Genomic DNA, 26,119 nt, shown 5'->3' with positions numbered 1-26,119 from the left:
TATATATATATATATATGTTATATACTGATATAAATATTATTTATAATATATAAATGTACTAATTTGTTGACATATGTATATAAAGAAAAGAAAAATTGCTAATAGCATACAGTAAATACTTAATACATTAAATTAAATCATGGATTCATGGATTAATAAACCAAAGGAGATCCTCTCAAGATATCCTACTGGACAAAACCTCTCTCTTGTCTGCTTCTAAAAGCTAAAAGCATGGCTTTTAATCTTGATGAGACTTTCAATCTGGAATTCTGAAAAAAAAAAAAATGCATGCACCAGACTCATTCCCAACTTCACAAGTACAAAAATAAGCAAAAGTTAGCAGGGAATTAGAAACAGAAAGCAACAAGGAATCGTGCCCATTTCCTTTTTATTGACAGAACATACAGAAGGCAAAGTCATCCCCTGCCTGTCAGGAGTACTGTTAATATGACCCCACAGAGGCCACAGATGTGAAACAGAGCAAGCTTCTAACAGACACACAGCTCTAGGTGGCAGCTACTGCATTGAGACCCCAACAATATCTGTCCCCAGACACTGAACAACATAAGCTTCTTTCTTCTGTAAAGATCTGACAATGGACAAAGGGCAACCTGTGATGCTTAGCACTACAGACGCTCTTCAGCAGGAGAGAGAACCCAGTCCTCACTGTAGACTCAACAGGAAACTAAAACAGGTAGAGGAGTGTAGTGATGGTAGGACGGCTGAAACCATGATCTCCAGGACTAGGGACTCCAGAGACAAGTGCTCTATAAAGAAACATTCTCATGACTATTTCTAAGTACGTTGAAGATAAATTCACAGTACTCACTGATGTCCTCTGTTACTTAAATCAGACACAATAGGAACAGGAAGGAAGGGGAAAGAAAACAGAGAGCAAAGAAGGAACAAAAAAAGAATTAAAAAAAAAAGAGAGAAAAGAATAGAAAAGCATCTACTCCCTCAAATATGGTCCCTATTTACTTTAAGTCTGGACTGTCGACCACATTCCAAAAGACAATCTGTTTTACAATGCATAACTGAAGCATACCACTACTTTTGAAATCTACTGGGCAGAACACATGGTGTAGAGTGCGGAGTCATGGGAGATTTAAAGAAGGGTTGAGTTATTTGTAAACATAAGGTATGAGAAATCCAGTTCAAAGGAACAGATCCCCCACATAGGCAATTCAAGAAAAGTACTGAGACCTTTCTTAGGCAGAGCTTTCATGAGCTAGTCATTCAACTTTCCACAGGAATGCAGGAATTATTGCAAAATGCCTCTGTTCTACAAGCATATTAGCTTCAAGAGAAAACTTTGCAAAAAAGTATTTTCCAAAACCTATGTCTCAACTTTTTCATGTTTATCTAGAAAGGAGGAAATCTGTCGGCTCACCTGTATCAAAGCCCACACTTGGCATGATGTCCACTGTCCCGTGAAAGGCTCCAGCCCATGCTGAGGTAGCAGTGGTGACTGTAGTTGGATCTGTCTTTGTGATGTCACGCTGGGGAGCAGGAATCCTGGCAGTACGCACTGATGGCATTAGCAGGGGCCCATACGCGGGGTCCAGGGCAGAACCAGCAGTTGGGTGGTGGTGGTGGTGATGGTGGTGGCGGTGATGCATGTGGGCGTGAGGGTGGTGATGCCGCATGTACATGTCATGCATGTGGCTGTAGGACGGGCTCACCTGAGATGCCAGAGGATAGTGCCAGGACTCGGATGCAGTAGGGGGTGGGGCAGGGCCAGTCTGATGCAGACCATGTCCTGGCCAAGAGTTGGGATCGGTTGTTGTAAAGGTGGCATGGGGTGCAGTGACTTGGAAGTCAGGATGAACTCCCCCCAAACAGGGTGCAGGTGGGGGCTGGTAAGAGCTGGTCCAAAAGGAAGTTGGAAAATTATTCCGCTGGCTTGAGAGAGCTGAGCTGTCTGAGAAGACAGAAAACACATTATTTACATAAGATAGAGTTCTGGGATAGATTTGCCTTTGCTTGTCCTGTAATGTTTTACAAGTAAGTGGATTACCATGCGCATGCGCTTTTTTTTTTTTTTTTTTTTTTTCTCTCTACAAAGAGGAATTAGCTGATTCGGGGTTAGCTTCTGGGGTCCCATGCCAGGACAACAGGGCAAGATTCAAAGCACTGAGAGAGCCCCTGTATTTGCTTGCTGGGCTTCCTCTGTCCCAGTCTGAGCTGAGGTTTTTGCTTCAATTTAATGACTGAAAAGCTTCATTTCCTGTTGGGAGCCTTAGTTCTAAACAGAGGTCATTACGATATATTTCTCTGGTGAACCTTTGTGCCATTGATGGGGAGTGGTGTGTGTAGATTGGAAATAATTTCATTAACTTCAATGCCCACACAATTTTTATTTAAAAATAACATTTCAATGCCAAAAGTAAGAAATGGTAGTAAGATCACATGTAATTGTCCCCACCAAATCATTGATCATTAAAAGGAATATATTTTATCTTTTTACTTCTGTGGAAACCTGGGAACCTTGTGGTCTTGGAAATAACAATGGTTTACATTTAATGAGAATAGCCAAATGTCCAACACCAGCCCAAAGGCCACTTGTGAGTTCACTCCAGTCCCATGAGAAAATGGGGACAGGGCAAAAGTATAAGGTGTTGGCGAGTACAAACCTACCCTTCAAAACCAAATAGCTTGCCTCAATAGTCAAAGGATGGTAGACTTCATAATGGCCACCAGAGGGAACAATTATGACTGCAACCTGGTCCCCTGGATTTGGAGATTCTTTAGAATTGATAACCAGCAAAGTTCAGATTGAACTATACTTTTCGGGCCATATTAGGAAACTATCGTGCACACTTGCACACAAGTAAGGAAGAAGGAGCATCCTCCTCCATCAGCCCCCTCAATTCACAGTCTCTATCACCTCAGTGTTAACAGGTGACCTACATGGGTCAGACACAGAGAACATCAGAGCTGTGTAGACACCTGTCACTGTTAATCACACCAGGAGTTGCACAAGTGAGGAAGATGTGCAAATGTCTGCAAGAGCAAGCACAAAATGATCAGGAAAAGTGATAACCATGCTGAAATCGAATAGCTGAGGAGGAGGACGGCTTATGAAGGGGTGAGGTGGAGTTCTAGTCTGATGAACCAGCAGGTGAAATATTAACACATCTACACAATCTACACAGATGCACCAAACACAACAACAGCAATACCACCAGCATCAGTAGCATTTAAGGGATAAAATTCAATAGACAAAATTTGGTGAGAAAGAGAGGAGGGAGGGAGGAATGGAGATATGAAAGACTCAGAAGAGTGTGGCCTTCCTGGTCAGAGAATTGAAATGAACTTTACCATAAGAGGCCTCCCAGAGAGCATGGAAAGGTTTTAATCTAGGGAATGACAAGGTCAGACATGTATGTAGAAAGGTCTTTGCTCACCCTGTAGTCAGCTTCTTATAACAATGTGTATCTATAGAAGCTGTGCCCTGTGAATCTTCACTTCTGTTACAAACATGTTTTTTCTCATTTTATAACCATAAGTGGACTTCTTGACCTCTCTGTCACTTTCTTCCATTAAAAATAATAAAGCACTTTAATTCATACAATTATATTGCTCAATATTTTTCATTCTGTCAAATAGTCTATTGATTATTTCTGTTAATGTTCGACATAAGGTTGAAACAACCATTACTTATGTACATGCATTGTTGTTATTTTTATGCCAGGTTCAACATAAAAAAAAAAATCTAGATTTTTACCATTGATCAAAGGGTATCCTCAGAGGTGCTCATTATTAAAAATATTTAATCTAGCATGTTTATCATTTCTTATACTTCCAGGGCATGAACATATTTTTCTTGCCTCAAAATAAATAATTTGAATAAACTACCATATGTATCATGATATTAACCAAATCAGTCCATCTCTGCCATATTCTGGCATCTTCTCTAAGATAATTGGTATTATCAGGGAATGAACATCCACTCTCTCCCCTTCAAATCTGCACCAGTGTTGCCATGAATCACTCCCTCACCCTGTGGCCAGGGACCCACATTTTCATAATCATCTCTTCCTAAGTGTTACTATGGATCTCAAAACCCTTGAAGAAACCTATGATGCTCTTCAAGAGGAAAAGGACAGAAATTGTTGCTGAAGCCTTCATTCATTCCCAGTAATCTCTTCAATGAATTACTGTTTCCTGACAGTCACCACTGATTAAAAGACAGCACTTACAAATCAGCGTTATGGGCAGTGTAGGGCAGCTTGCCAACCAGCAATCTCCCACTTTACTGACACACCTCCCATCTTTGGTACCATTCTGCTCATAATTTGTGTCTTCTGGTACAACCAGAACCTGGATATGAAAACTGGCAATTCCTGACCCACACAGATGTGCCAAGGACAAAAGTTCCTCTTATTCAACATCCTGAGGAAAATGTCCAAAGTACAGAAATAATACCCAACTTATCTGATATCTATCTTCCTCTTGATTCTTACCAAGATGGAATCATTCTTATTTTTATAGCTGTATAGACATTTTATATATGCACACACAAATTCTCATAATGAACACATTCCTTACTGAAGTAATATTGTCCTATTTATGAAGCAGTATATTGTGATGAGTGAATATATTATCATTTTTTTAAAGGCACTCAATAAAAATTGAACCACTCTTTAAAATTCCCCAGGGAAAAATAAAATTAAAAGCAGCTTAATATTTTCCCAGTCTGTATAAGTTCTCCTGAGATTAATATAAAGTTTGTAGGGATCTAGGCAGCCCTTTTCCACAAACACCATCACGTTTTACAAGTAAGCGAAACGATATTGAATGGAAAATATGTTCATGAAGAAATCTTTGCTTCAGGATCTCTATTTGGTATCTTGCTTGTTTAAAAAAAAAGTGACACAAAGAAACAGATGCTACACAGGGGCTTTGCACTGGCAACAGCATGCTTATTTCATATGTATGTAAATTTTTTTCATTATCTGACTCTTTGCTTACGAGTACTTAATCACAGCCACATTTGGTGGATAAGAAAGCAGATGAAAAGCTGTGGGAGCTGTTTCCATGCAATGTTACCTTTAAGGTTAGTGGGAACGATTCAGAGCTGCATAACGTTAAGACTCAACTGGGATTCTGGAGTCATCATTATTCAACATTCATACAATATTAGCATTTGGATGCTGCCAGCCAGCAGTGATAGTCTCATATATAGAAATAATAATAATAAACTAAATATGATTTTTGTTGAGTTCACTTTTAGGAATACACACACTTTTTTTCTTTTCTAAAAATTGAAAGACAAAGCAAATTGTGTTGTCCAATACCATCTTTCCAAAGCATGACGGTAATCTCATCATCTGACTTTCAGGGTAAAAAAATGTTTCATAGAGAAACAGAGGAATTGAACACAGATCACAGAGGCTAAGCACTTCTTTTAAAATGTCGTCATACTGGGGTACTTTTTATAGCAACCCTGCACACATACCCAAAAAAAGAAAGAAAGAAAGAAAGAAAGAAAGAAAGAAAGAAAGAAAGGAAGGAAGGAAGGAAGGAAGGAAGGAAGGAAGGAAGGAAGGAAGGAAGGAAGGAAGGAAGGAAGAAAGAAAAGAAAAGAAAAAGCAAGAACAAAAACTGAAACAGATTAGGGAAGGCTCAAATTTGAATTTTTTTTAGATAATAAAAACAATATTAAGTGGAAAATAAGGCAGAGAAGTGCCATCATAAGTCATCTTTAATAATCTACTGCTGACACATTCTTAGAGTTAATACAGATGAAAAATATTAGTGTCCAACATAACATTTTCTTTTAAAATTCACAATAAAGAAAAAATATTTAGAGCATTGGAGTGCATGCCTGTAATTTCAGCACTCAAAAAGAGAAAGAAGCTGGAGGGGTCTGCAAATTCACTTACAACCTGGGCTAAGAGTATCTTAGCAGGTTAGGTAAGGCAGACTTTGGAGCAAGACCCTGCCTCTGAAAGGAAGAGAAGGAGGAGGAAGAGGAAGAAAGAGAAAAAAAAAAACAAGAAGACTATTTAAGCTCAACTCTTAACCTAAGGGTTCTTGACACCTTTTAAGGCCCATTCCCTGGTTTCTTCTGATTCCTACAGAAACCAACTGTCAGGTCAGAAAAAGAAAGACAAGTGTTTCAATCTTTTCTGTCGTCCAGGAATTGTGTGCACTGCCGTGGTATCCAAAGTCTGTCCTCCAGTTCCGGTTTTGTAGCATTGCTCAAAAATCAGCCTCCTGACTGCAATGAGAGCTAACCCTTGAGGGCACTATCATAAGGTGAGTCAGGCCTCACCTTCCCCTCACTTGCTTTTCGAACTTCCTGGAAGAAGCAGCCTCCAGGGCCTCCTCCATAGTCTGCTCCAAACCAGCACTCCCTCAAGACATAGCCCTTTTTTCTCTTTCTTCTCGGCTCTACTGGATCTGTACTATTCATTCATGTGGCTGAGTTCCCAAGCAGACCCAAGCTGCATAAGCTAAGGGACAGATACATTTATTTTGAAGGTACAAGAAACATAAATGGCAGTAACTACCTTAGAGCAACATTTTTTATTCAGAGGCCCACTCTGCTACATCTTACCTCACCACTGCCCTTCTTCACACACACACACACACACACACACACACACACACACACACACTGACTCACACATTTTCTGTAAAACAAACAAAGCTTGAGTGTGTCTGAAACTAATGTTTCAGTCTAGATGCTAAATGGGATTAAGGAGTAATCAGATTTATTTTGTTTTCTTAACTGAAACGCAGAGTAAGGTGTGATAAAACTCACAAGATATTGAACCAAAATAAGGTACAAAACTTTCTTCACCTTTGCAGTTTTTCTAACAGATGCACTTGTCACAACACATTTCCTAACCCTATCAAAAAAACATGGATTCAACTATGATTATTCTTCTCTTCTCTTTGTCTAAAAATTTACTATGGAAATGCATTGTTCAAATATAATCCAGCTGTAAGTTCATATGTAGCACATCAGTAGGACTGTAATAACTCCATGCTACAAGCCAGAGTATTTAATGCAGGTGGAGTGGCCAGCAGCTTCTTTCAAACCTATCCCTTATGATTCCATTAACATTATCAATAGTCTTGAGTCCCTACTATATCGAAAATATTACTTCGTGCTAAAAATATGAGCTTCCAGAAAACAAAGCTGCTAGGTAAAGACTCAACATTGGTCTTTCATCTACAAGTAAGTGGAAATAGTTAAGGAAAAGAGAAACATCTGCTTCAATGATTATTCTGGTTCAAGTTCTGCATGAAACCATTTATATATTCTTCAACACATTTTATGTAATAATCCTAAAATATGAGTAGTAATGAAAATATGCTATTGTTGGAGAAGTTGGCCTCACAGAGATTTTAAGCTGTTGTTCCAATACCACTTTGCAAACATCAAGGAATAAGGTGATAACCAGAATCCATAATGAGTAAGATCCAAAGACTGAATTGTCTAATCCTGTGTAGCTTTGTCAATTAATATTTATATTATGACTATTTCTCTTCATAGGATATGTGCATTTCATTCATTATACCTCCTCTTTAAGAAGGTTTCTATATCTTTAATATCATTTTGTGGCTTACCCATGAATCCTAGTCGAGTGTTGTGTGCTGATTTGAAAGAGATTTGCTACCAGAAGCAGCAATGGCACTATTAGTTCACAAACGGAAAATAAACAGTGCATTCTTCGGCCAACCTTATATCAATAATTACTTGATGCCGTGCCTTAATTTTATATAATAAAACTTCAGTCAATATGCACTGTAGTCAGACAAAAGGATTCCAGGGGCTTGCTGGCTGCCAGTCCAGCCCCAGGTTTAGACAGTAGATCTGTCATAAGGGAATAAGGTAGAACCTGATAGAGCAGGAGATTCAAAGTCTACCTCTGACCATGAACCAGCAGACACATGTGCACATTTGCCAGGGAAACATATAACATACAGATGGAGAAAGGAAGGAAGGAAGAAGGGAGAGAGAAAAGGAGGAAGGGAGGGAGGGGAGAAGGGAGAGAGGGAGGGGAAGAGGGAGGGGGGCGAGAGGAGGAGAGGATGGAAAAGGGGATGAAGGAAACTGTACCCAAAGACTTCATACAACTGATTAATTATAAAATGCTTCTGTGAAGACTGTTTTCCTTTTAATATTTGATATATGGTATGAACTTTCTTCACATAATTCTATTCCCTAATCACTGAATTATATTTATCTTAGAATATTCACATAGAAGAGCATTACCTTGAGTTTTGAGGGAAGTGATGTAAGATAACTAGATACAGTATTTGTAGATTTGGTGGGAGAAGAGACAAAAAGACGCGAGACACTGGGTGAGCACACTACTCCACCTACATACGCATAGGCTTCCTTCTCACTGAACATTCTAAGCTCCACTCATCTTTATGGGCTTTGCAACGAATAGTCCTGTATAGATCTTTTTTTTTTTTTTTTCAGAAATATTCACATGAGGAATGCCCTCATTTCCTTCAGGGCTATGCTCAGATATAGCCGTCTTTGTGAAGTCTTTCATTATCACCTTCAGTAAAGAAACACCTTATAATATCTCACTCATTGTATCCCTGCATATTACTTGTCTCTACTATTAAAATGGTAACTCCACAAATATAGAGCCCAGGACCTTGAAAATTACATAGTACATAGGAGAAGCTTAATAAGTATTTGTGGCAATGTCAACTAATAAGTCAGCATACATGTGGGAAGGCCAAATTTAAGATGACAAGTCAAGGCCAGCAACAGCTATTAAACCATGGCTCCCATTCTCCGGTTCTGTATAAAAATCAGACAGTTAGCCAAAGCTTTCCTCTGGTTGTTCTAATTTCTACGTAGAACAGTTGAATTGCCTAAGAGTCATCACACACACACACTCAAAGTCTTCTGGCTTTGGCAAGATAGTAGGCTTTATGCTCCAGGTAATTTGGCATCCTACTTCCTCCTTTCCAGACAAGATCATTACAGGACTGCATACACCAGCATGCTGAAAGAAGGAACCACTCTATCATTACTCTCTTGGAACCAATTATGTTGATGTGATTAATTATTGATATATCAATTTGTGTACCTAAAACCATCTGATTCACAGATGAAATCGTCTTCAAATTATTCATGTAATTTCTCACAAGCTAGCAAATAGGATATTGGCTCCTTCTGTAAGTATCATGAACTCTGAAGGGCTCTCTGTCCCTAAACGAAGTTCACAGCACATACTTGTCACTTAGGCAGTAGTCATGTGGGTGACTACTCTAGCCAGCTCTGTTATTTGAGTTTATATTCCATTGGCCTCCTACAATATCTGCTTCATATTGAATACATTGCTAGAAAGGAAAAAAAAAGAAGTGAGGGAAAGGAAGAGGAAGAGAAAAAGAGAAGAATGAAGGGATAGTAGGAAGGCAGGCAGAAGGGAGAGAATGACAAAATGGACCATGCGGAGGAAGAACAACAATGAATCTGTAGGTAAGGGTCAGTGGTGCCAGCTGAGGTCCTCTCCAGCAACAGCAGAGCCATGCCTGTGAGAATGACATGAGCCAATAGTCACGAATCACGAGACCCTATGGCAGGTGCGCAGCCTTGCCTCCTCAGATACTACTTAAGACGGTTGTTACTGGTGATTCCCTCGACCTTCCTGCTGATGTTCTGACCATATAGAGTCCTCACAAACAGGGACTTCAGGTCACTGATTCCCAAACTTAAGCCTGGTTCTTATTCACTGGCAGGGCTGGGTAAACACAAATTAACCCACACCAGTTTCTCGTCCCAAAGGCTTGGATGAGGGGCCAGAATCTTGCTTTCTAAAAGGTTCCCTCGTGAGGACTGCAGTTTACAATTCTTACTAGATGCCTCTTGGATTCAGATGAGTTTGGAACAAAATACTTGCATATAATATGTTCTCTAAAACTGTCTTTAGAGTGTGCATGATTTTCCTCTCCTGCCCTGTCAATCACCATTTCTAACATGCCGCTCACCCACTGACTTTTTAAAACTAGAGCATAGAACTAAACAAATCACTGTGCTCGCCAAAAAGAAGGGAATAAAGAAGAGTTCTTTCAGTCCGAAACTTTTTGCTTACTGAGGTGAAACAATGGATTAAGTCATCAAGACACTACCTGAGAAGACCATAGTAAATGGTTCACAGCAAGTCAGGAGAAAGAAAGCCACCAAAAGAACACAGACAGCTTTCAAAGTCAGTGTTCCTGGATGACAATCAGAACTCAGCTATGTCACCACATAACACCTAGTGGGGTGAGCAAGAAGAACACGTTTTTTAGAAGCCGGTTCGGGCACGCCTATTATTTAGAGCTCCATACGGGGGCCACCGGGCTTGAGGGAGTGGAGCTCTGAGCTCAGTCTGGCCACTATAAACTGGGGCCACTTGTATCACTGTTTTTTCCATGAGGAATTTAAGGGGTGTGAGAGCATCCTTTCCAATCCTGCATTCCACATGTGACAAAACTGATCCAGCTGTTTGTCTGAAAGAAATTCCTTGCTGTCCTTAAAAATTAAAAAGCAAGTGGATATCCGTTCTCCAGGGGCAAGCCTCCAGCTGGAGCCTGGTAGAGGCCAGTTGCGAAACAGCGTGCTCCGAAAGGGCATCTGCTCTCGAATTCTTACCTCGCCATAGGGGGGTTAGCCCCATCTTGCTTTTTGAAATGGCAGATTCTGGATGCAAGGTGCTGGCTTGGCCCAAAGCTCTTGAGAAGTGTTCATCCACTACTGACCCAATGTCTCCCTGGAAATAATTGAAAAGGACACAGCGAGAGTTAAGGTACTCCATCTCGGCAGGCTGGTCTTTCTCCTCCTCCTCCTCCTCATCCTCCTCCTCCTCCTCATCCTCTTGTTTGCTGGGAAGCGTGACTTCCAGTGAGTCCTGCATCTTGCTGTATACCGCTAACTTCTTCTGGGATAGAATAAACAAAACATAGTATCAAAGACAGTTTGTGGAAAAGCGTTAACTAGTTAACTTTTCACTTAAAAAAAAAAAAAAGAATCTCAATATTAACATGTTTGCAAACTGATCCTCCATCATCTGCTGTATTCCATCCTTTCCCTCCCCAAACCAGTTGCCTCCCTCCCACACTGAGAAAAAAAAGTCTGTTATTCCAAATTTGGCAAAGAAAGGGGGCTATTATCAAATTGTATAATTTCAGCATGTCAATTTTTTTTCCTGTTTTATTCTTCTGCTTTTGTTTTAAACCCAGCTACACTAAATGAATGTTGTTTTTTTTTTTAAGTGACAGATTCTTTCCAGATTTTTTTCATGCTCATTTTATATTTACATTTAAAGATTTAATATACAGTAACATTCTACTTTAGGCCAGTAGAGGAGACAGGAGAACTAACTGTCCAGGGCAAGGTGGAGAAGAAAAACAGCTTTTCATAAATGAAATAAACTAAAATAAAAACAGGAATGCACCATCTTCTAAAAGGACTTGGCAGATGTACTGAACTCATTTCTTAAAACTCAAGCTGAAATGACAGAGTGAGCCTGTGTGAAGATCCATTTCACACGGGCCATGTTTTTCATATGTTCCACTCACCACTATTATCACACAGGGGGAGAGAGTTTATTGTGGCTTACTGAAAATAAAATAAAATACTAGCAAGGATTAACTCTTCAAATAAAAATGATCAGAATTTGATATCTTAAAATATGTCAAGATACAGTCATACCTACAGTAATCATTAATATACATTATCCAAGAATCTCTCCTAAAACCTCACATACGTGACCTTAGGTGAATTTTGCACTGCTATAACATGGTTATTGTTGCTGTGTGTATCTTAAAGAAACGAAGGGACCAAGAAGCTAAGTCAGCTGCCAACAGTCAGAGAGTCTATGACTGACAAAGACAATGCATAGGGAAGTAAGCAGGTGTAGATGTTCATGTACCATATTGGGAGGTAAGGAAGCAATATCTACTATAGGAAAAAAAAGTCTCAAAGTAATTATGGCCAATATTGTTTGGCTGAATGGAAACTTGGCAGCTAACTGTTATTTTCCTCCCACCTGCTTTTCAACCTTTCCAAACATTTTCACTGAACATGTATTGACTTAAAGATGACCAACAACTTCACTGTAATGATACATGAGAGCATACTCCTGGGGGCCGCATAAACATTCCATAGGAGTAGTATAACAGCAAAATTCAATTTCTTATCATATCATTTGTCTTATTTTAGGAGAAATTATGCAAGCTGGCAAAATGAGCATGAATAGCAAATACAGATAATTCCAGAATCCTCAGTAGTTTTGCATGTGTTAGCAACATATGACTCAGATTTTATGTTTCTAATATAATTACTAGTTTGGAAACCAGTAACTACCGATTGTAAGCACATCTTTCATTAACCAATCATTTTCTTCTAGCAACAAATATACTGTTCTTATTCCAGGTGGTTCCTGAAATGGGCATATGATTAGGGGCTGATTTATTATTTGGGAAATATTAATTCCAAATATATGTGGCATTCTTATTTAAAATTCACATCAATGTAGTTAGCATTTTCTTATGAATAGATAATTTATTCCATGTGAATACATGTATCTTATTGATGAATAGGTAGTTACAATGCTATCGGGTTACATTGCTAATGATCTGGCTTTGTTCAAATTTGACTTCAAAAGTAAAACACTGCATTACAAGGGGTTATGCAAAATGCAGGAATTCAGTTCAATGACTTCTAATTTTAAATTTCATTATGAAACCAAACAAATGCTATAATTTACTGGTCAAATCACAGTGCTATTTTTCTGGGTGAATGCATATATACTAGAAACCTGCATGGTTATACCTATACATAACTCTGCCCTGGCTATTCTAGCTTATTTGGAATACCACTTTTATACTGGAAGGAAATTAAAACTGATCCACAGCGCGGTTTCCCTCTCTGTTCAGAGTGTTCACTGTCACCCAGGAAACTGATTTATTTTCCTGTCACTGTCCTTCACAGCCTCAGTCTGAGTTGTGCTATGCACATATCTCTTCCATTTCCTTAGTTTTTAAATTATGTTAATTAGCCAAATAAAGGAAAGAAACCGTTTCACTGCTAGATATCAGCAACTACCTCTTAAATTAAATAAATAAAATACAAGCAAACTATTTTTTTTAAAAAAAAAACAAACTATGAAACAGCATAAATTAGAAAATGCTTTGTGAAAAGTGATGGCAGCCATAAACTATCTCAGGATCAATTGCTGGCAGCTGGATTGAAGCTATAGCTTTTCAATCTAAGGTTGCACAGCTTTGTTAATGCTACATAACTCATGGGAGATTTTTCTATCAGCTGTGGAATGACTAACTACAAATAAATTAATATTTAAAATCCCGTCCTTATCCACAGGCAATGAGGTAAGAAGTAAGCTAAGTCTCATGCCAAAATAACCATCATTAGTCTAATTTGTGAAATTCTTTTGTCTGTGCATTCGCTAATTGATTCTCTGAGTTTTTATATCCATACATAAACAACATGTCTCTGCTTGTGTCACTATACATGACAAAATATACCCTTTTGACATTGTGGATGCCTGCAGTGCAATCAAAAGTGAGCCTATGATCTACCAACAACCGAACATACAAATGTGTATGATTCTACTTGTGCTTTCTCCCCATAGTTTGCTGAAACTTTCATAGTCTGGAGTGAAACTCTTTGAATATTTACATTTCCAACACATATGTAATCTCAAGATAATCCCTGGTTAAAGGAAGAGTTTCCAAATATCCAAGTGGTCTTCTAGATGCCAAAACTGCTGAGTTTGAATTTGCTGAAGTATTTTAACTTAAATGTCAGCAGGAAGGAAATAGAAACACATCATTTAAACATCATGAGGCTTATATGCCACCATCACACCACCTAACTTCTCAGACTCGAACACCAACCACTTTCGGACACCAGTCCTTTGTGCATTTTTCTTAGAACATACTCCTCAGTACGCACACTTTAGCTATGTTAGATTTGCACTGGCTCTTTTCTCTCACATGCTATTTCTCCCAGGGATGCATGTTTTGGTTGGGAAAATATAAATAAATCTTAAGGCTGAAATGAAATCTCAAGGTGTCAGAGCATAGATTTGCGGAATCAAGATCAAAATGTCACTCAGTTTGTGTATTTTCCAGGATATATCTGATAAGTGTCTGGTCTGTATGCTTCTCACAAGAAATGCTGGGCTGGAAAGATGACTCAGTGAATAAACAATTGCCAAGCAAGCCTAAAGAGCTGAGTTTGGATCCCCAGTATTCCTGTAAAAGCTGGGTGGGCTTAGTAACTAACCTAAAATCCCAGCACCAGGCAGTAACAGAAGATCCTTGGATCAAGCTGGCTGGGCTAGAGCAGCCAGATACCAAATACATGAGCGCTGGTTCATGCAATAGATCCTACCTCACCATTTCAGGTGGGGGAAAGAAATGGAGGAAAACACACAAATTTAACCTCTGGCCTCCACACATACTTGTGTGTACACACAAGCACCCACTTACACACATGTATATCAGCAATCATTGGTACACTTACACACATGCACATTTGCATCACACACACACACACACACACACACACACACACACACACACACACACACTAGATAGAAAGTGGGTTTAAGTAATACACAGTAGAAACCATTTTCCCCAGGTAATACCATTCCAGTTTGGTAAAACAATGAAGGGGTTAATAGCCAGAGTTGAGGCCAGATCACAAAGCAGAAAGGTAGAAAAGGGAAGGAAAGTTGGCTTGGGCAGTGCAAACCCTAGTGATCACCTCAGAGCCTGCCATCATGCAAACAGAAACAAACTTCAACAGGAATGTGCAGGGAAAGGATTTTGTCTGACAGGAGCAAGACTTCCAGGTCAGGAGCCAAATACCACTAACTCCCCAAGGCTTAAGCCACAGAATGCCAAGAGCTTATTGTGTATGTGTGGAAAGTTTCTTCCTAAGGAAACAAAACTATTTTAATGAATCACTGAAATCACTGGATATTTAGAAAAAAAGTTTTGAAAAAAACAAAAATTCTACTGACTATCTCCTTTAAATGAAGTGACTGGTTTGTGTTAGAAAAGAAGAAAAAGGAAAAGGAAAGTTCAGAATTTGCAGAAAAAAAAAACCATTAGTCTATTTCAAAGCATTAAGTCCATAAAATCACCCACTGATCTTTAATCATTTATTAAAAATTTACTCGTAAAACAGATCTTTAAAAACATCTCAGAGGTTTGTGGGTACATTAGGAAATATGTGGTTCAATTGGCTTAAAGAAAATATGATAGAGAAATTCTCTTTGAACTTTTTCAACCAACATTTATTCATTTGTGTGTGTCTAGGTATGTGTGTGTGTGTGTGTGTGTGTGTGTGTGTGTGTGTGTGTGTGTGTGTGTGTGTGTGTGTGTGTGTATGTGTGCATTCTCATAAATGTATGCCATACTTTGTATGTGAAGATCAGGGGATGTCTTGTAAGAGTTGGTGGAGGTATAATATGGATGGAATTTAGGTCATGAGGCTTGGATGTAAGTACCTTTAGATGCTAAGTCATCTCTTGTCCCATCTATCATTTGTTTCACTTAATTTTCTCACATATGCAAATATTTCCCAGTGTGTCTATTTACAATATTCAAATGCAAAAACGTCTTTCTATATCTAGGATCACCCGACTAGTAATGGTCATAGGATTAGAACCAATTTCTATCTGTCCCCCAATCATGTGCTGAGAAAATATGCCAATGTGCATGAGTCTCTATAGGATATCTATTCTGACTGAAGAGATAAATAGAAGCCAGCACAATGACATCACATGCTGACTAAGACAGTCTACAGTTATGTAAGACATCAAGAAACTAGAATTAGAAAGATCAACAAACTGGAAATGTAACTGGAGCACTTGCCTAGAATGCATGAAGCCCTAGATTTGATCTTTGATACCACAAAAGAAAAATAATTTCTAGATAAAAGTGGAAACATATCAGAGATATAGCTACTAATTAATACAATCACACACACACACACATACACACACACACACACACACACACACACACACACACACATATGTATATTCCTAGATGACAATTAACTTCTATGTCTATATAGACCATCTCTTTGGATATATTTATATTACGTTTGTTTCCAGTGTTTCTGAAAATCCTATTTTGGAAATGTAAACAGAGTCAGCCTGTAAAGAACAGTCAGTCATACTTCAGGACTCTGTGTTTATGGTATTTCCTTATTTTCTTTTTCAATTATTTTCTTAATAGCAGAAAAGAGCAACTGAAAAACATTATTACTCAACCTGATAAGAGTTGGAACCCATAACCCCCAAATAAATCTAGTCATTATCAAAAATCTAACCTACCCACTCTAAGAATGAAAATTTTCTAGTTTTTACGATGTTTAAAAAAAATGTGCCACAGGCTTAGAAGCAATTTCAAAATTTGCATTCCCAAAATGTTTTGAACTATGATCACATCATTAGGGAATGTGCTCTTTCTCAAGGCAACTACTTTGAATGAAACAAGTTTCCTATGTGAAATTTCTGCTTTATTTGTATAAACCTTTAACTAAGCTTAGGATGCAGTCTCTATTACAATTATCATTCATTCATTCATTCATTCATTCATTCATTCATTCCTCCATTGTGTCAGTAACTTTGCAAGTACTTAGATATGCAAACTGAAAAGCTCAGCCAGGATCAGAGCTGAATCTGTTCACACAGTGGGAAAAGCCTTGCTAGGGAAGCAACAGAGACTGACCCTGTGGTTTACCCCTGTGGTAAACTGTATTATTTTTGCAAGTATCTACTATTCCAAAATTTGAAAGTAAGACAAGCAAGGTAATAACATTAGACTAGCTATGAATTATTTCAACTTTTTATGGAGGTTCATTTAGAAAAACAACACTAGAAACCAAAATCACGAAGATGACTTGACCTAAAGTAATTCCACAAGTCTGAGCAAGTAACTGAACCTGGTAGCCCTTGGCTGCCACTTCTAAAGATGGGGAATTCTGATGTGATTAGGTCTATAGGTCTCATAATAAATACATATAAATATAATTAAAATAAATATTCTAATCAGCAACATGTTGGCTCTTTAGGCACATTCACACTTGATTTTGTTTCCTATATTGGCTATATCTTCTGAATTTACAGGATACTAGCCAAAACACAAAATCTACAAGCCATGGAAGCCTCATTTGTTTCCAGCTGTCACCTAGCTCAGCTCCTAGGAATTACCTAGGATGCTTCTTTTATCTATTGTCACATAAACAAGAAAAGATAAATACATCTTTTCAGCCTTCCTCCAGCTCTCAAGAAAAAGTGATTTGGCATTTAAAAAAAAAAAAGATAGATTAAAAAAGAAAAGACACCTGTTGAGTTTTGGCCATCTTCTCGTTCTGCTAATTTTGGGAGATGGGTGAAAAATAGTTGAGTTTCCCCAGTCAGACTATACATGTAAATTACTGGCATAAGTCTAGAATCCACTAAACTATCGACAAATATGGCATTTGTGAGTTGATCTAACAACAGCTGTGTGGGTCTAGTAGTTCAAGGCACTTTCTGACTCTGCCTAAATGAGTCGCCAAAGCACAAAACCAGCTGTTTGAAGAGGTGCATTTTGAAAAACTCAAAACAGAGCCTTGACCAAAATGATTGCCTTTGCTGGATCTCATCTACTACAGAATGCTAGTTTTTCAAATGAAAATATTTAGAACCTCCTTTTAGAGAAAATACCTTTTTTTTTTTAACTCTATTGCTAGTCATATGCTTTCTGAGACTTAAAAATAAAGAAATTCACTGAAAACAGGGCTCGTGGGGGATGAGATCCAGCTCAGCAACACCTTTTAGAATGACATTCCTCTACCTGACAATTGTACTGCAGGAGCTGCCCCAGGCATCACGTGCATAATTGCTTTGGTCTCTTGGAAAATTGTCTTTGCACAGATGGTCCAACAGAGTTAGTTTAGTGTCTCACCTGCAGTACTGGAAGAGACATCAAGCAAAGGAGCAGGGCTTTCTCTCTGATTTCACTTGATGGGAGTCCTCTGCACCACTTCAAGCTTTGTGGAGGGTCTACCAAATGCTAGATAAAGTGGTGCTCTTTGCATATTGAGCAAATACTTTTCAATTAAATTTCTAGCCATACCATCTCCTAGTGGTTGATTTCTAGGTGACTACATTCTCACTCTGTGAGACTTTTGTGGCTTTTAATCCCACCCTCTCTGGTATCCTTGTAATCTCCATTCTGAATCACTGCCCTGTCAATACATTGGTTACTTTAAAGCTTAACTGTTTCTGTCTCTGACTTCGTTCAGCTGAGAAGTTACTAGGAACATGAAACTCTGGACAACTTAAGCTTTTAAAGCTTCGCTGTCAAGTTAATTTGTGCATCATAGGATTATAGAGGCTGCTCTTTTTCAAAGAAGTCCTGTAGAAATCCTTGCAAATATACTTAAGTCCTTGCTTACAGTTACAAGAAAATTAAATCCCCAGCCTTAAATAATTTGACTGTGTAAGTGAAACTATTTAGGTTAAAATTGAGTTCTTTCCTCCGAATGAATCTAATGTTATGTTTGAATACCAATAAAACCGAGGCACCTACATGTGATACTTAATTCCATTGTTTGCATTTTATTTTAAATAAACAAATGTTCAATTGCTAAGTAGGTACACAGTTTCTTCAAAAATTATGTAACATGGAGAACAAAAGTCATTAGCACACTACAACAGTTTGCACAAAGGCTTTGACATTTCTAAACTTTAAAAAGTACACTACCAAGGACTTGGAAAGAATATCAAGCTTCAAGGCCAAAGAATCTACTGCATATTAATCTTCTTTATCAAAAAATTTGATTGGGGTACTAAAGACAAAAATTAACCTGTTGTGTAATAAGGAGGGGGAAATGCTTGGGAAACTGCATGACATGGTAGAAGAATGCTCTTCCAGGAAAAGAGATCTGCTGGTCCTGATTCTGTTACCAATGATCATGGAAATTTTAGCCAGGAATTCCAGCCCCATGGGCTTGACTTTTCCCATTTATAATACATTCCCCACCCTCTAGGATTTTCCCCTGTGAGAAACAGAATCTCAGGGTCGTTTTGTAACTTAACCAAGGTAGCAGAAGGCAGACAATGAGTTTCAAAAACTCCTTATAAACATTACTGAAGTTTCCCCTCCCAAAGAAACTTTTTGTTTTTTGTTTATTTACGGGATGGCCTGTGGGCATTTTCACCCAGCTGCTATCCTTGAAGAAGAGAGTAAACTTGTTCTAACTTACAGGAAGCCGAAAATGACCATTAAAAAAAAAATCTATATAGATGTGGAAGTCCAGCTACTGCTCGCTTTGTTTGTCCTTTCATCCCAAATCCTGACTTTATGTGTACTGCTAATTTAAGATTCTTAATATGGAAGAGGATTTAGACAACAGACCATCTGCCTTTAAGATGAGAAGTCCACTGAGTACGAAGGGAATCTATGAGTTCATATCGTTGCCCTCAATTTTTCCTGACACGTATTTCGAAACTTTGTGCTGTTTCCAACTGTCACTGGTAGAATACAAGCGCATTCCTTTCTGTTCACGTTCTGCAGTGTCATCAGCCTCGGAGCATGTGCTGAGACTGAGTCAAGGCTTCTCCCGGGGAGGTAGGGAGGAGGCTTGTCTGGAGGCTATGGAGAGATGGTGAGGCTGGGGACTAGGCTGCTCAGAATTTCTCCCAGAGTTCTGCCTCTGTAAAAGTTCACTGGAAGATTCGAGCCCAGCACACTGTGTCAAGGAATTAGCTCCTTGGATCACGAATTTACTCTTCAGACACATGCAGATTAGTTTGATTGGTTTAACTGGAATAAGACCCTGTAGTGAGGTAATTGTATGCAGATTACTAGTGTTTCAAACACTCATCTACTGCCTACCTACACCTACCATATGTTCAATTTAAAACTTTTAGATTTAGAGGGGAAAACTGGTAGTACCTATGGATGGAAAATGAGGGTCTTTCATTTCCAAAAAGAATTTTCAGACAGGGAAAAATGCACCCATGCTTAAGATCAATCATAATGAACTATTTTGATATGAACTAATTTGCAAGAACTTCAGAGGCAGGGGTGTGTGTAGTTCAGTGGTATACTGCTTGCCTAGCATATGTGAGACTCTGCATTTGATTCTTTTTCCTTCCAGAAAAATAAAAAATAAAAACAAATGTCCAAGCACTCTAGACAGCCAGTTTTGAGGAGCAAGAACAACTGAGGACACATCATGACAACTGAAGGCAGAAGAAGTACTAAGTGTCAGAGTCTCACATCTGGCACTTACTTCATGAATGACCATTTCGTGTTTTGACTACACTGTCATTTTTTTATGTTCCTGTTCCTTTCTTTTCTCCTCCTCAACAAATCAAGTGTTTGGTTTGTTTTTGTTTTAATGCAGCAAGAGTTGCCATCCTCATTTTTGCCTTCCAAGCAAGATGTTATTAGGGGTCAAATCCCATGTACGGAGAAAACAACCTTCGTGGATAATAATGATAAAACTCTATGGAATGCAAAAACAACCAAAATATGTATTCTCAGATGACTGCATTAGAGCCAAGTCAATATTAGTCCCACTTCACCCACACAGTGCATAGTCTAAAAATGCTGTCAGGCTGATAAGAATTTCCTGACTTACTCTTTCTTCCAATAGAAAATATAGGTCATCAAAATAAACTTTGACAGAAAGAGAAAAGAAAGCAACACTGTCATGTCTCTTTAGTCCATCAGCCAATAACAGTCCAACAGTTTATTTACTAGGGAAAACTTTAAATATCAAATAATCCACTTAACCAGAGAAGTATGAACATTTCCACACACACACACACACACACCTCTCAACTAAATCCTTCCAGGAAACTCGGCCAAATATCTACTTAAAAGAAGTCTATAGAATATAGTTCCAACTACAGCAGAGGCTAGGCATTGTGTAATTTCTCAACCCAGACAGTTTAGAGTCTTCTGGTGTTTTATTTTTAATTCATTTGTCAGCTTGTTGGTAGTTTTAGCAAAAGAATGGAATTTGGGTTTGAAACTTAGGGCAATCACAAAATAAGATCAAGTACCTGTAGTCGCTTCTCATGGAAAACTAGCTTTCATGACTACTGATTTTTAATTTGTCTGAAGCAGCCTTTGATTGTTTTAGCTGAAGGAGTATTACAATGATGATGTCTACCACAGACACCTATTTTAATAGAATTAATTTTATAACTCCAAAAGCAACAACCTTATTCACAACTTCTACTATTCTTTACATTTCAGAAGAGAAAGTTATCTTTCTGAATACTTAGAAGCATCTCAGCCTGTTGCTCATCCACATTCCAACTGATAATTGAAGGCCTCTACGGCGTCAGAGATAGAGCAAAGGGTGTTTCGTACAGAACTAGTGTTAGTAATATCCAAGGTCTTTTTGCCTCCCTTGAACTTACAATACTACTGTTTTGTATATGTCAAAGAAAACATCAACGGTCAAAACGTTTTCAGTTGTCACCCTTGACCACAAACTAGAAAAATGCTTGCCATCTTCTCCTATCAAAGGTCATTTCACTTTGAAATGGTAAAGTTGTCGAATAATAAAGTAAATAAATAAATTAAGACTAGCAAGAAGACGGGCTGTTCTCTCATGTGCCCTGTTGGTCTTCATTAAGACGGGACTGTTTAATGGTGAATCCTGAATTTATACCCTTTCAGAGTCAGCTGAATTTAACAGCCAGTACATTTTAATCAGAGAGCAATAGTCTATTTCCCAACGAGTAGCCCTGTACTTGTAGAAAAGGGACAGAGGCAAAGGAAAAATAGGAATTCAAAGGTCAGATTCCTCCAAGGGCCAAACCCTGAAGGCCAGAATAAAACATACAGTTCCTAAGAAATGAAAACAAGTCAATACATTCTGTAAATCATTATTTTCTAACTCTATTTAGCTGTAGTTTTTAAGTTTCAGTGAAATTAGCCCTACTCTAATCCTTGGAGTCCAAGGACTCTGTTTCAGTACTGGCTCTTGCCACATGCACGTTTTCCTGTTTTTAAGACAGTGCTAACTACATTTTGGTGCGCTTGCTATGTGGCCACAAAGTACTACTCAAGGATCCCCAGTATCAAGTTTACCGATGTCTACTCTTTCTTATCATCCCTAGATGTTCTGCCCTTTTTACTGACATTTTCAATGTCTTGGCTGGGTGGGGCCCACGCATGCTGATACTCAAGGCTCTGGGCTGAAAAACAGAGGTCCCCTGATGGACACAGGCAAGCTCTGTGCTTTGTTGGGGATAGAAAATGAATGAAGAGCCTTTTGGGCAACCCCTTCTTCTAAATCACAGCCCCGGTGAGAAAGGCAATGGATAAATCTAACTCTGAATGTGTCTTCCATCAGAGCAGAGTTCCACCCTAAAAGTCCCTGACCGATCATTTCATGAAGCTCACACTGATCAGGTAACCTCTGCTACCTCAGTGGCACACTCCCTCCTTTTAATCCAGAAAACGCTGGAATACCCTACCTGCCCAAGGAAACAAAGTATTCCCGTTAAAAGTTTACTCACACAGTCCTAAGACAGATGCCTTTGGTGAGCTTCAGAGAACTGAATCCCAACGACCAGCGCAGCTAGGAGCTACAGCCTCTGTGTCCAGGTGACACAGCTCAAAGAAGCCCCGGGCCAGGTAAAGCCACTCCAGAGATCCCAGCCCCGCCACCTGCAGTCCTGCCCTTTGGTCTCTTTTTCTTTCTGTGACTCCCCGCAGGTCCCAGAGCATCCTCCGCGCCTCGGGTCCGGGCGGGACACGGCTAGAGACCCACACCGATACCGGGTGCCCCTCGTCCCCGCCCCCGGAAGGCTGCCCGGCCGGTGACTCACCTGCTGGCCAGGTTGGGGCGCCGGATGATAGCAGGCTGTGGGGCAGGTTGCAGCTGCCACGGGGTTGGGCAGATACTGGGGCGCTCCATACGGCTGGGGGTGATACATCACCTCCGCACAACTCATGGCAGCGGGGCCAGCGGCGGCCCCGGAGTCGCCGCCGCTCGACGCGCTGGCGGGAGGGGCGCCACGGCCACCGCCGCCGCAGCTGCTGTCCGCGTCGCTGCTCCTGCTGCTACTGCGGCGAAGGCGGGTCCTCGGCGGCCTCGGGCTCCACGCCGGGAGCGAGCTCGGGAGGGGTTGGCAATCAGCGGCGGCCCATGCGCGGGCACCTTCATTTTCAGCCCCTCCGGGTGGCCCCTCCGCTCGCGCTTATATAGCGACAGGACGACGCTGCCGCCCGCCCCGCGGCAGGAGCATGACAGCGCTGGGCTCAGTCTCTCGGGCGGTGGCACCCGTGAGTGGCAGCAGCAGCAGCAGCAGCGTATATACCCCAGCGCCAGCCGCAGCCGCCGCAGCAGCCGCCGAGTCCCCGCTCGAGCTGCCCCAGGAGCCCGGCGATGCTTTGCATACACACAATGCACGCCCGGGGCTCGTCCTATCACCAGCGCGGGCGGCTGGGCAAGGACCGGGAGGCGGGGGCCGGGGAGCCGGAATGTGGGGAGGCGGGGAGCTTCCCTCCCCAGATCTCCGGAGCAGTTTATCTGCAAAGTTCCACCAACTCCAGTCCACAGCGGGCGGGTCGCCCAGCAGGGGGACCCTGGGGAGAGCGGCCGCGGATTGGAGCGAAGTTTGCAGCCCTCTCCGCCTCCGGGCGAGCGAGGATGGTGGGAGGAGATTGGTATGCGAGAGGCTCCGCGCCCACAAAACTCCGCGGGTCCCCACCCAGTCTCGGTCACCTGGCGGCTGGGCCAAAGTTGCCCAAGTCCTAGGAGCTTTTTCACGGAGCATCAACCCCGGTGATGATTGAACAAGATCAAAGGAAGGCCAAAGGTAAAGAGAGCTATGAAACAAGCCGAGGTTACAATACAGAATTAGTTCCTACATTAAAAATAAGCCAAAGTGAAAGTTAACATTGCCTTGAGTGCCCACAGGCCGACAATATGGAATTCCCTTGCAGTGTCTTCGCTTGAAAGGCACATCTTGGTGGCTTGTCATCCTGGCAGGATGTGTGTCCTTTTCTGGCATTTACCAACCGGTTTGAATGCAGAAGGAGAAGATAATTGGCTACTTATTTGGCGAAGGCTTAAAGGTGTTGCTTGTGTGCAAATGGACTAAAATCTCCAAAATGAAATAAAAACTCTATTTTCAAGAATATTATTAAACTCCAGTATAATCATGAAATCTAACTCAACCTTCGCCTCTCTGACTAAAGGAAACAGAGACCAAAAGGCACAGTCTCTCTCAAAGGAAATGCCACTTTGGATGTCAAATGTATTAGTGTTGCCATCGAGTAAAACACACCACCACCACCACCACCACCACCACCACCACCACCACCACCACCACCTCTGTATCTGGAGACAGTTCTTTAAAGAGGTGATATGTGTGATTACAGGTATATACAAAGCTGTACAACACACATACACTCACACAAACAATGATGATTGTGTTGGGTACTTTTGCTATCCCATAACGAGTTTCCTTCATCTATTCATTATTGTATTAACTGAATCTTAAAGTACAATTATTAAGGGTTTCTGTAGTTCGGATTTTTAAACTGTGTTCTTTCTGGTGGGAGACTATGCCTATCAAGGAGATAGAGAAGAACTTCCTTTATATGTTTGTGACACCTTTGTCTGAAGCTGATACACCCTAGTTAAACCCTTTTCCTGTCATCCACACTCATAGGTTGAGCCCCTGTCCAGGCAGCTCCACATGGGGTACAGAGTCATAAGAGCAGCTGTCTCCCCATATCCCAATCCAAGCTTCTTTTCTCATGTCTACCATAGATAATGAAACTCCTATCTCTCAGTTGAACTGGGACTGCCTGGGAATCTCCCACCACTCCCTCTTCTCACAGTGCCTGCTCACAGGCCCTTAGCCTTTAGTACATCCTAAATTTTACATTTCCTGTAATGCTCTTGCTCTCCTGCTTTCATAACTATTGCTATAACCCTTAGTTCATTTAGTCCCTCTCGTTCAGACTCTTGGATAAGGCCCATTACAGTTTTCCCAAACCTGTGGTCAAACATCTTCTGACCTATTCTTCAGGACCCATACTCCAAGAATGATTTAGCCACAGTAAATCCAATGGAGCCTTGGTGCTTTTTCTCATGTTTTAAAGGTAGTTTTTCACATTCCATGGTATAGAATTAGGCTATTCCCCTCCAATTCTGATTCCTACTCACACCGGCCTCTCCTGCATTCATACAGATCTCTGAATGGATGAAACTCTTATTTTAAGAAAGAACATGGCTCTTCCAACCCTGTGTTTAGATTGGTTGTGATTTTCTGTAGTTGTCTCCATGTATTTCAAAAAGAAGTTTCCTTGTGAGATAAAGACTATTTTTTTTCTTTCTTTTTTTTTTTTTTTTTTTTTTTTTGGTTTTTTGAGATAGGGTTTCTCTGTGTAGCTTTGTGCCTTTCCTGGAACTCTCTTTGGAGACCAGGCTGGCCTCAAACTCACAGAAATCCACCTGCCTCTGCCTCCCAAGTGCTGGGATTAAAGGCGTGCGCCACCTTTAGATAAAGACTATTCTTATCTGTGAGTATACAGACACATTTTTCTAGACTGTTGCTAGGTATTATGCTGGTTTAGTGTAGCTGTGGTTGTAGATTCTTCTCCAATAAAAATGGATACATCTACAAAACACTCCCACAACTAGAGTTCAGGGAAAATTTCAGAGGAAGAAGCAGAAAGATTGTGAGAGTATGAAGATCAGAGAGTTTGCACCCATGAAGTCTCACCAACATGATTTTCTAAGCAAGAGCTGAACATGGGTGACACCGATAGATGTGCCAAAGTGGAAAGTCTACAAGGCTTCGACGTTACACAAAGAACTATAGGCAACTGAAGAAAGTGGGGAGCAGGAGAGGTGGTCTCCCCAGGAAAGGCATACAGACTGGTTATCTAGTAACAAATGGTCAGCCCTGAAAACATGCATACAAGTAAATTTCTACAGACTGAGTGGAAAGAGCATATGGGAGATATCAGAGGGAGGAAAGGGAAGGGGTGTAGCTAGAGGATTTATTTATTTATTTATTTATTTATTTATTTATTTATTTATTTATTGGTTCTGTTTGGCTCATGGTTAGGACA

The 26,119-nt window shown here is 40.2% G+C and overlaps 1 protein-coding gene across 3 annotated transcripts in view; it reads right to left on the bottom strand.

The window, feature by feature from the left end:
* Vgll3 (vestigial like family member 3) overlaps positions 1 to 23,449 on the bottom strand; it is a 39,320-nt gene extending 15,871 nt beyond the window's left edge. Inside the window, exons 1-3 of one of the 3 annotated variants that reach the window (XM_036204184.1) lie at positions 22,858 to 23,449; positions 10,623 to 10,908; positions 1,395 to 1,925 (exon numbers count right to left, since the gene is read on the bottom strand). In XM_036204184.1, coding sequence (XP_036060077.1) covers positions 1,395 to 1,925; positions 10,623 to 10,908; positions 22,858 to 22,983 — 943 coding nt within the window. In that variant the 5' untranslated portion in view covers positions 22,984 to 23,449. The remainder of the gene's footprint in view (positions 1 to 1,394; positions 1,926 to 10,622; positions 10,909 to 22,857) is intronic. The other 2 variants (XM_036204185.1, XM_036204186.1) reach the window with 2 other exon arrangements.
* Between the last annotated feature and the right edge of the window lie 2,670 nt (positions 23,450 to 26,119).

Source organism: Onychomys torridus, chromosome 12, assembly GCF_903995425.1.
Source record: "Onychomys torridus chromosome 12, mOncTor1.1, whole genome shotgun sequence".
Lineage (NCBI taxonomy): Eukaryota > Metazoa > Chordata > Mammalia > Rodentia > Cricetidae > Onychomys > Onychomys torridus.
Note: the sequence above shows the minus strand (reverse complement) of the source record. Positions and strands in the feature narration are given on the sequence as shown.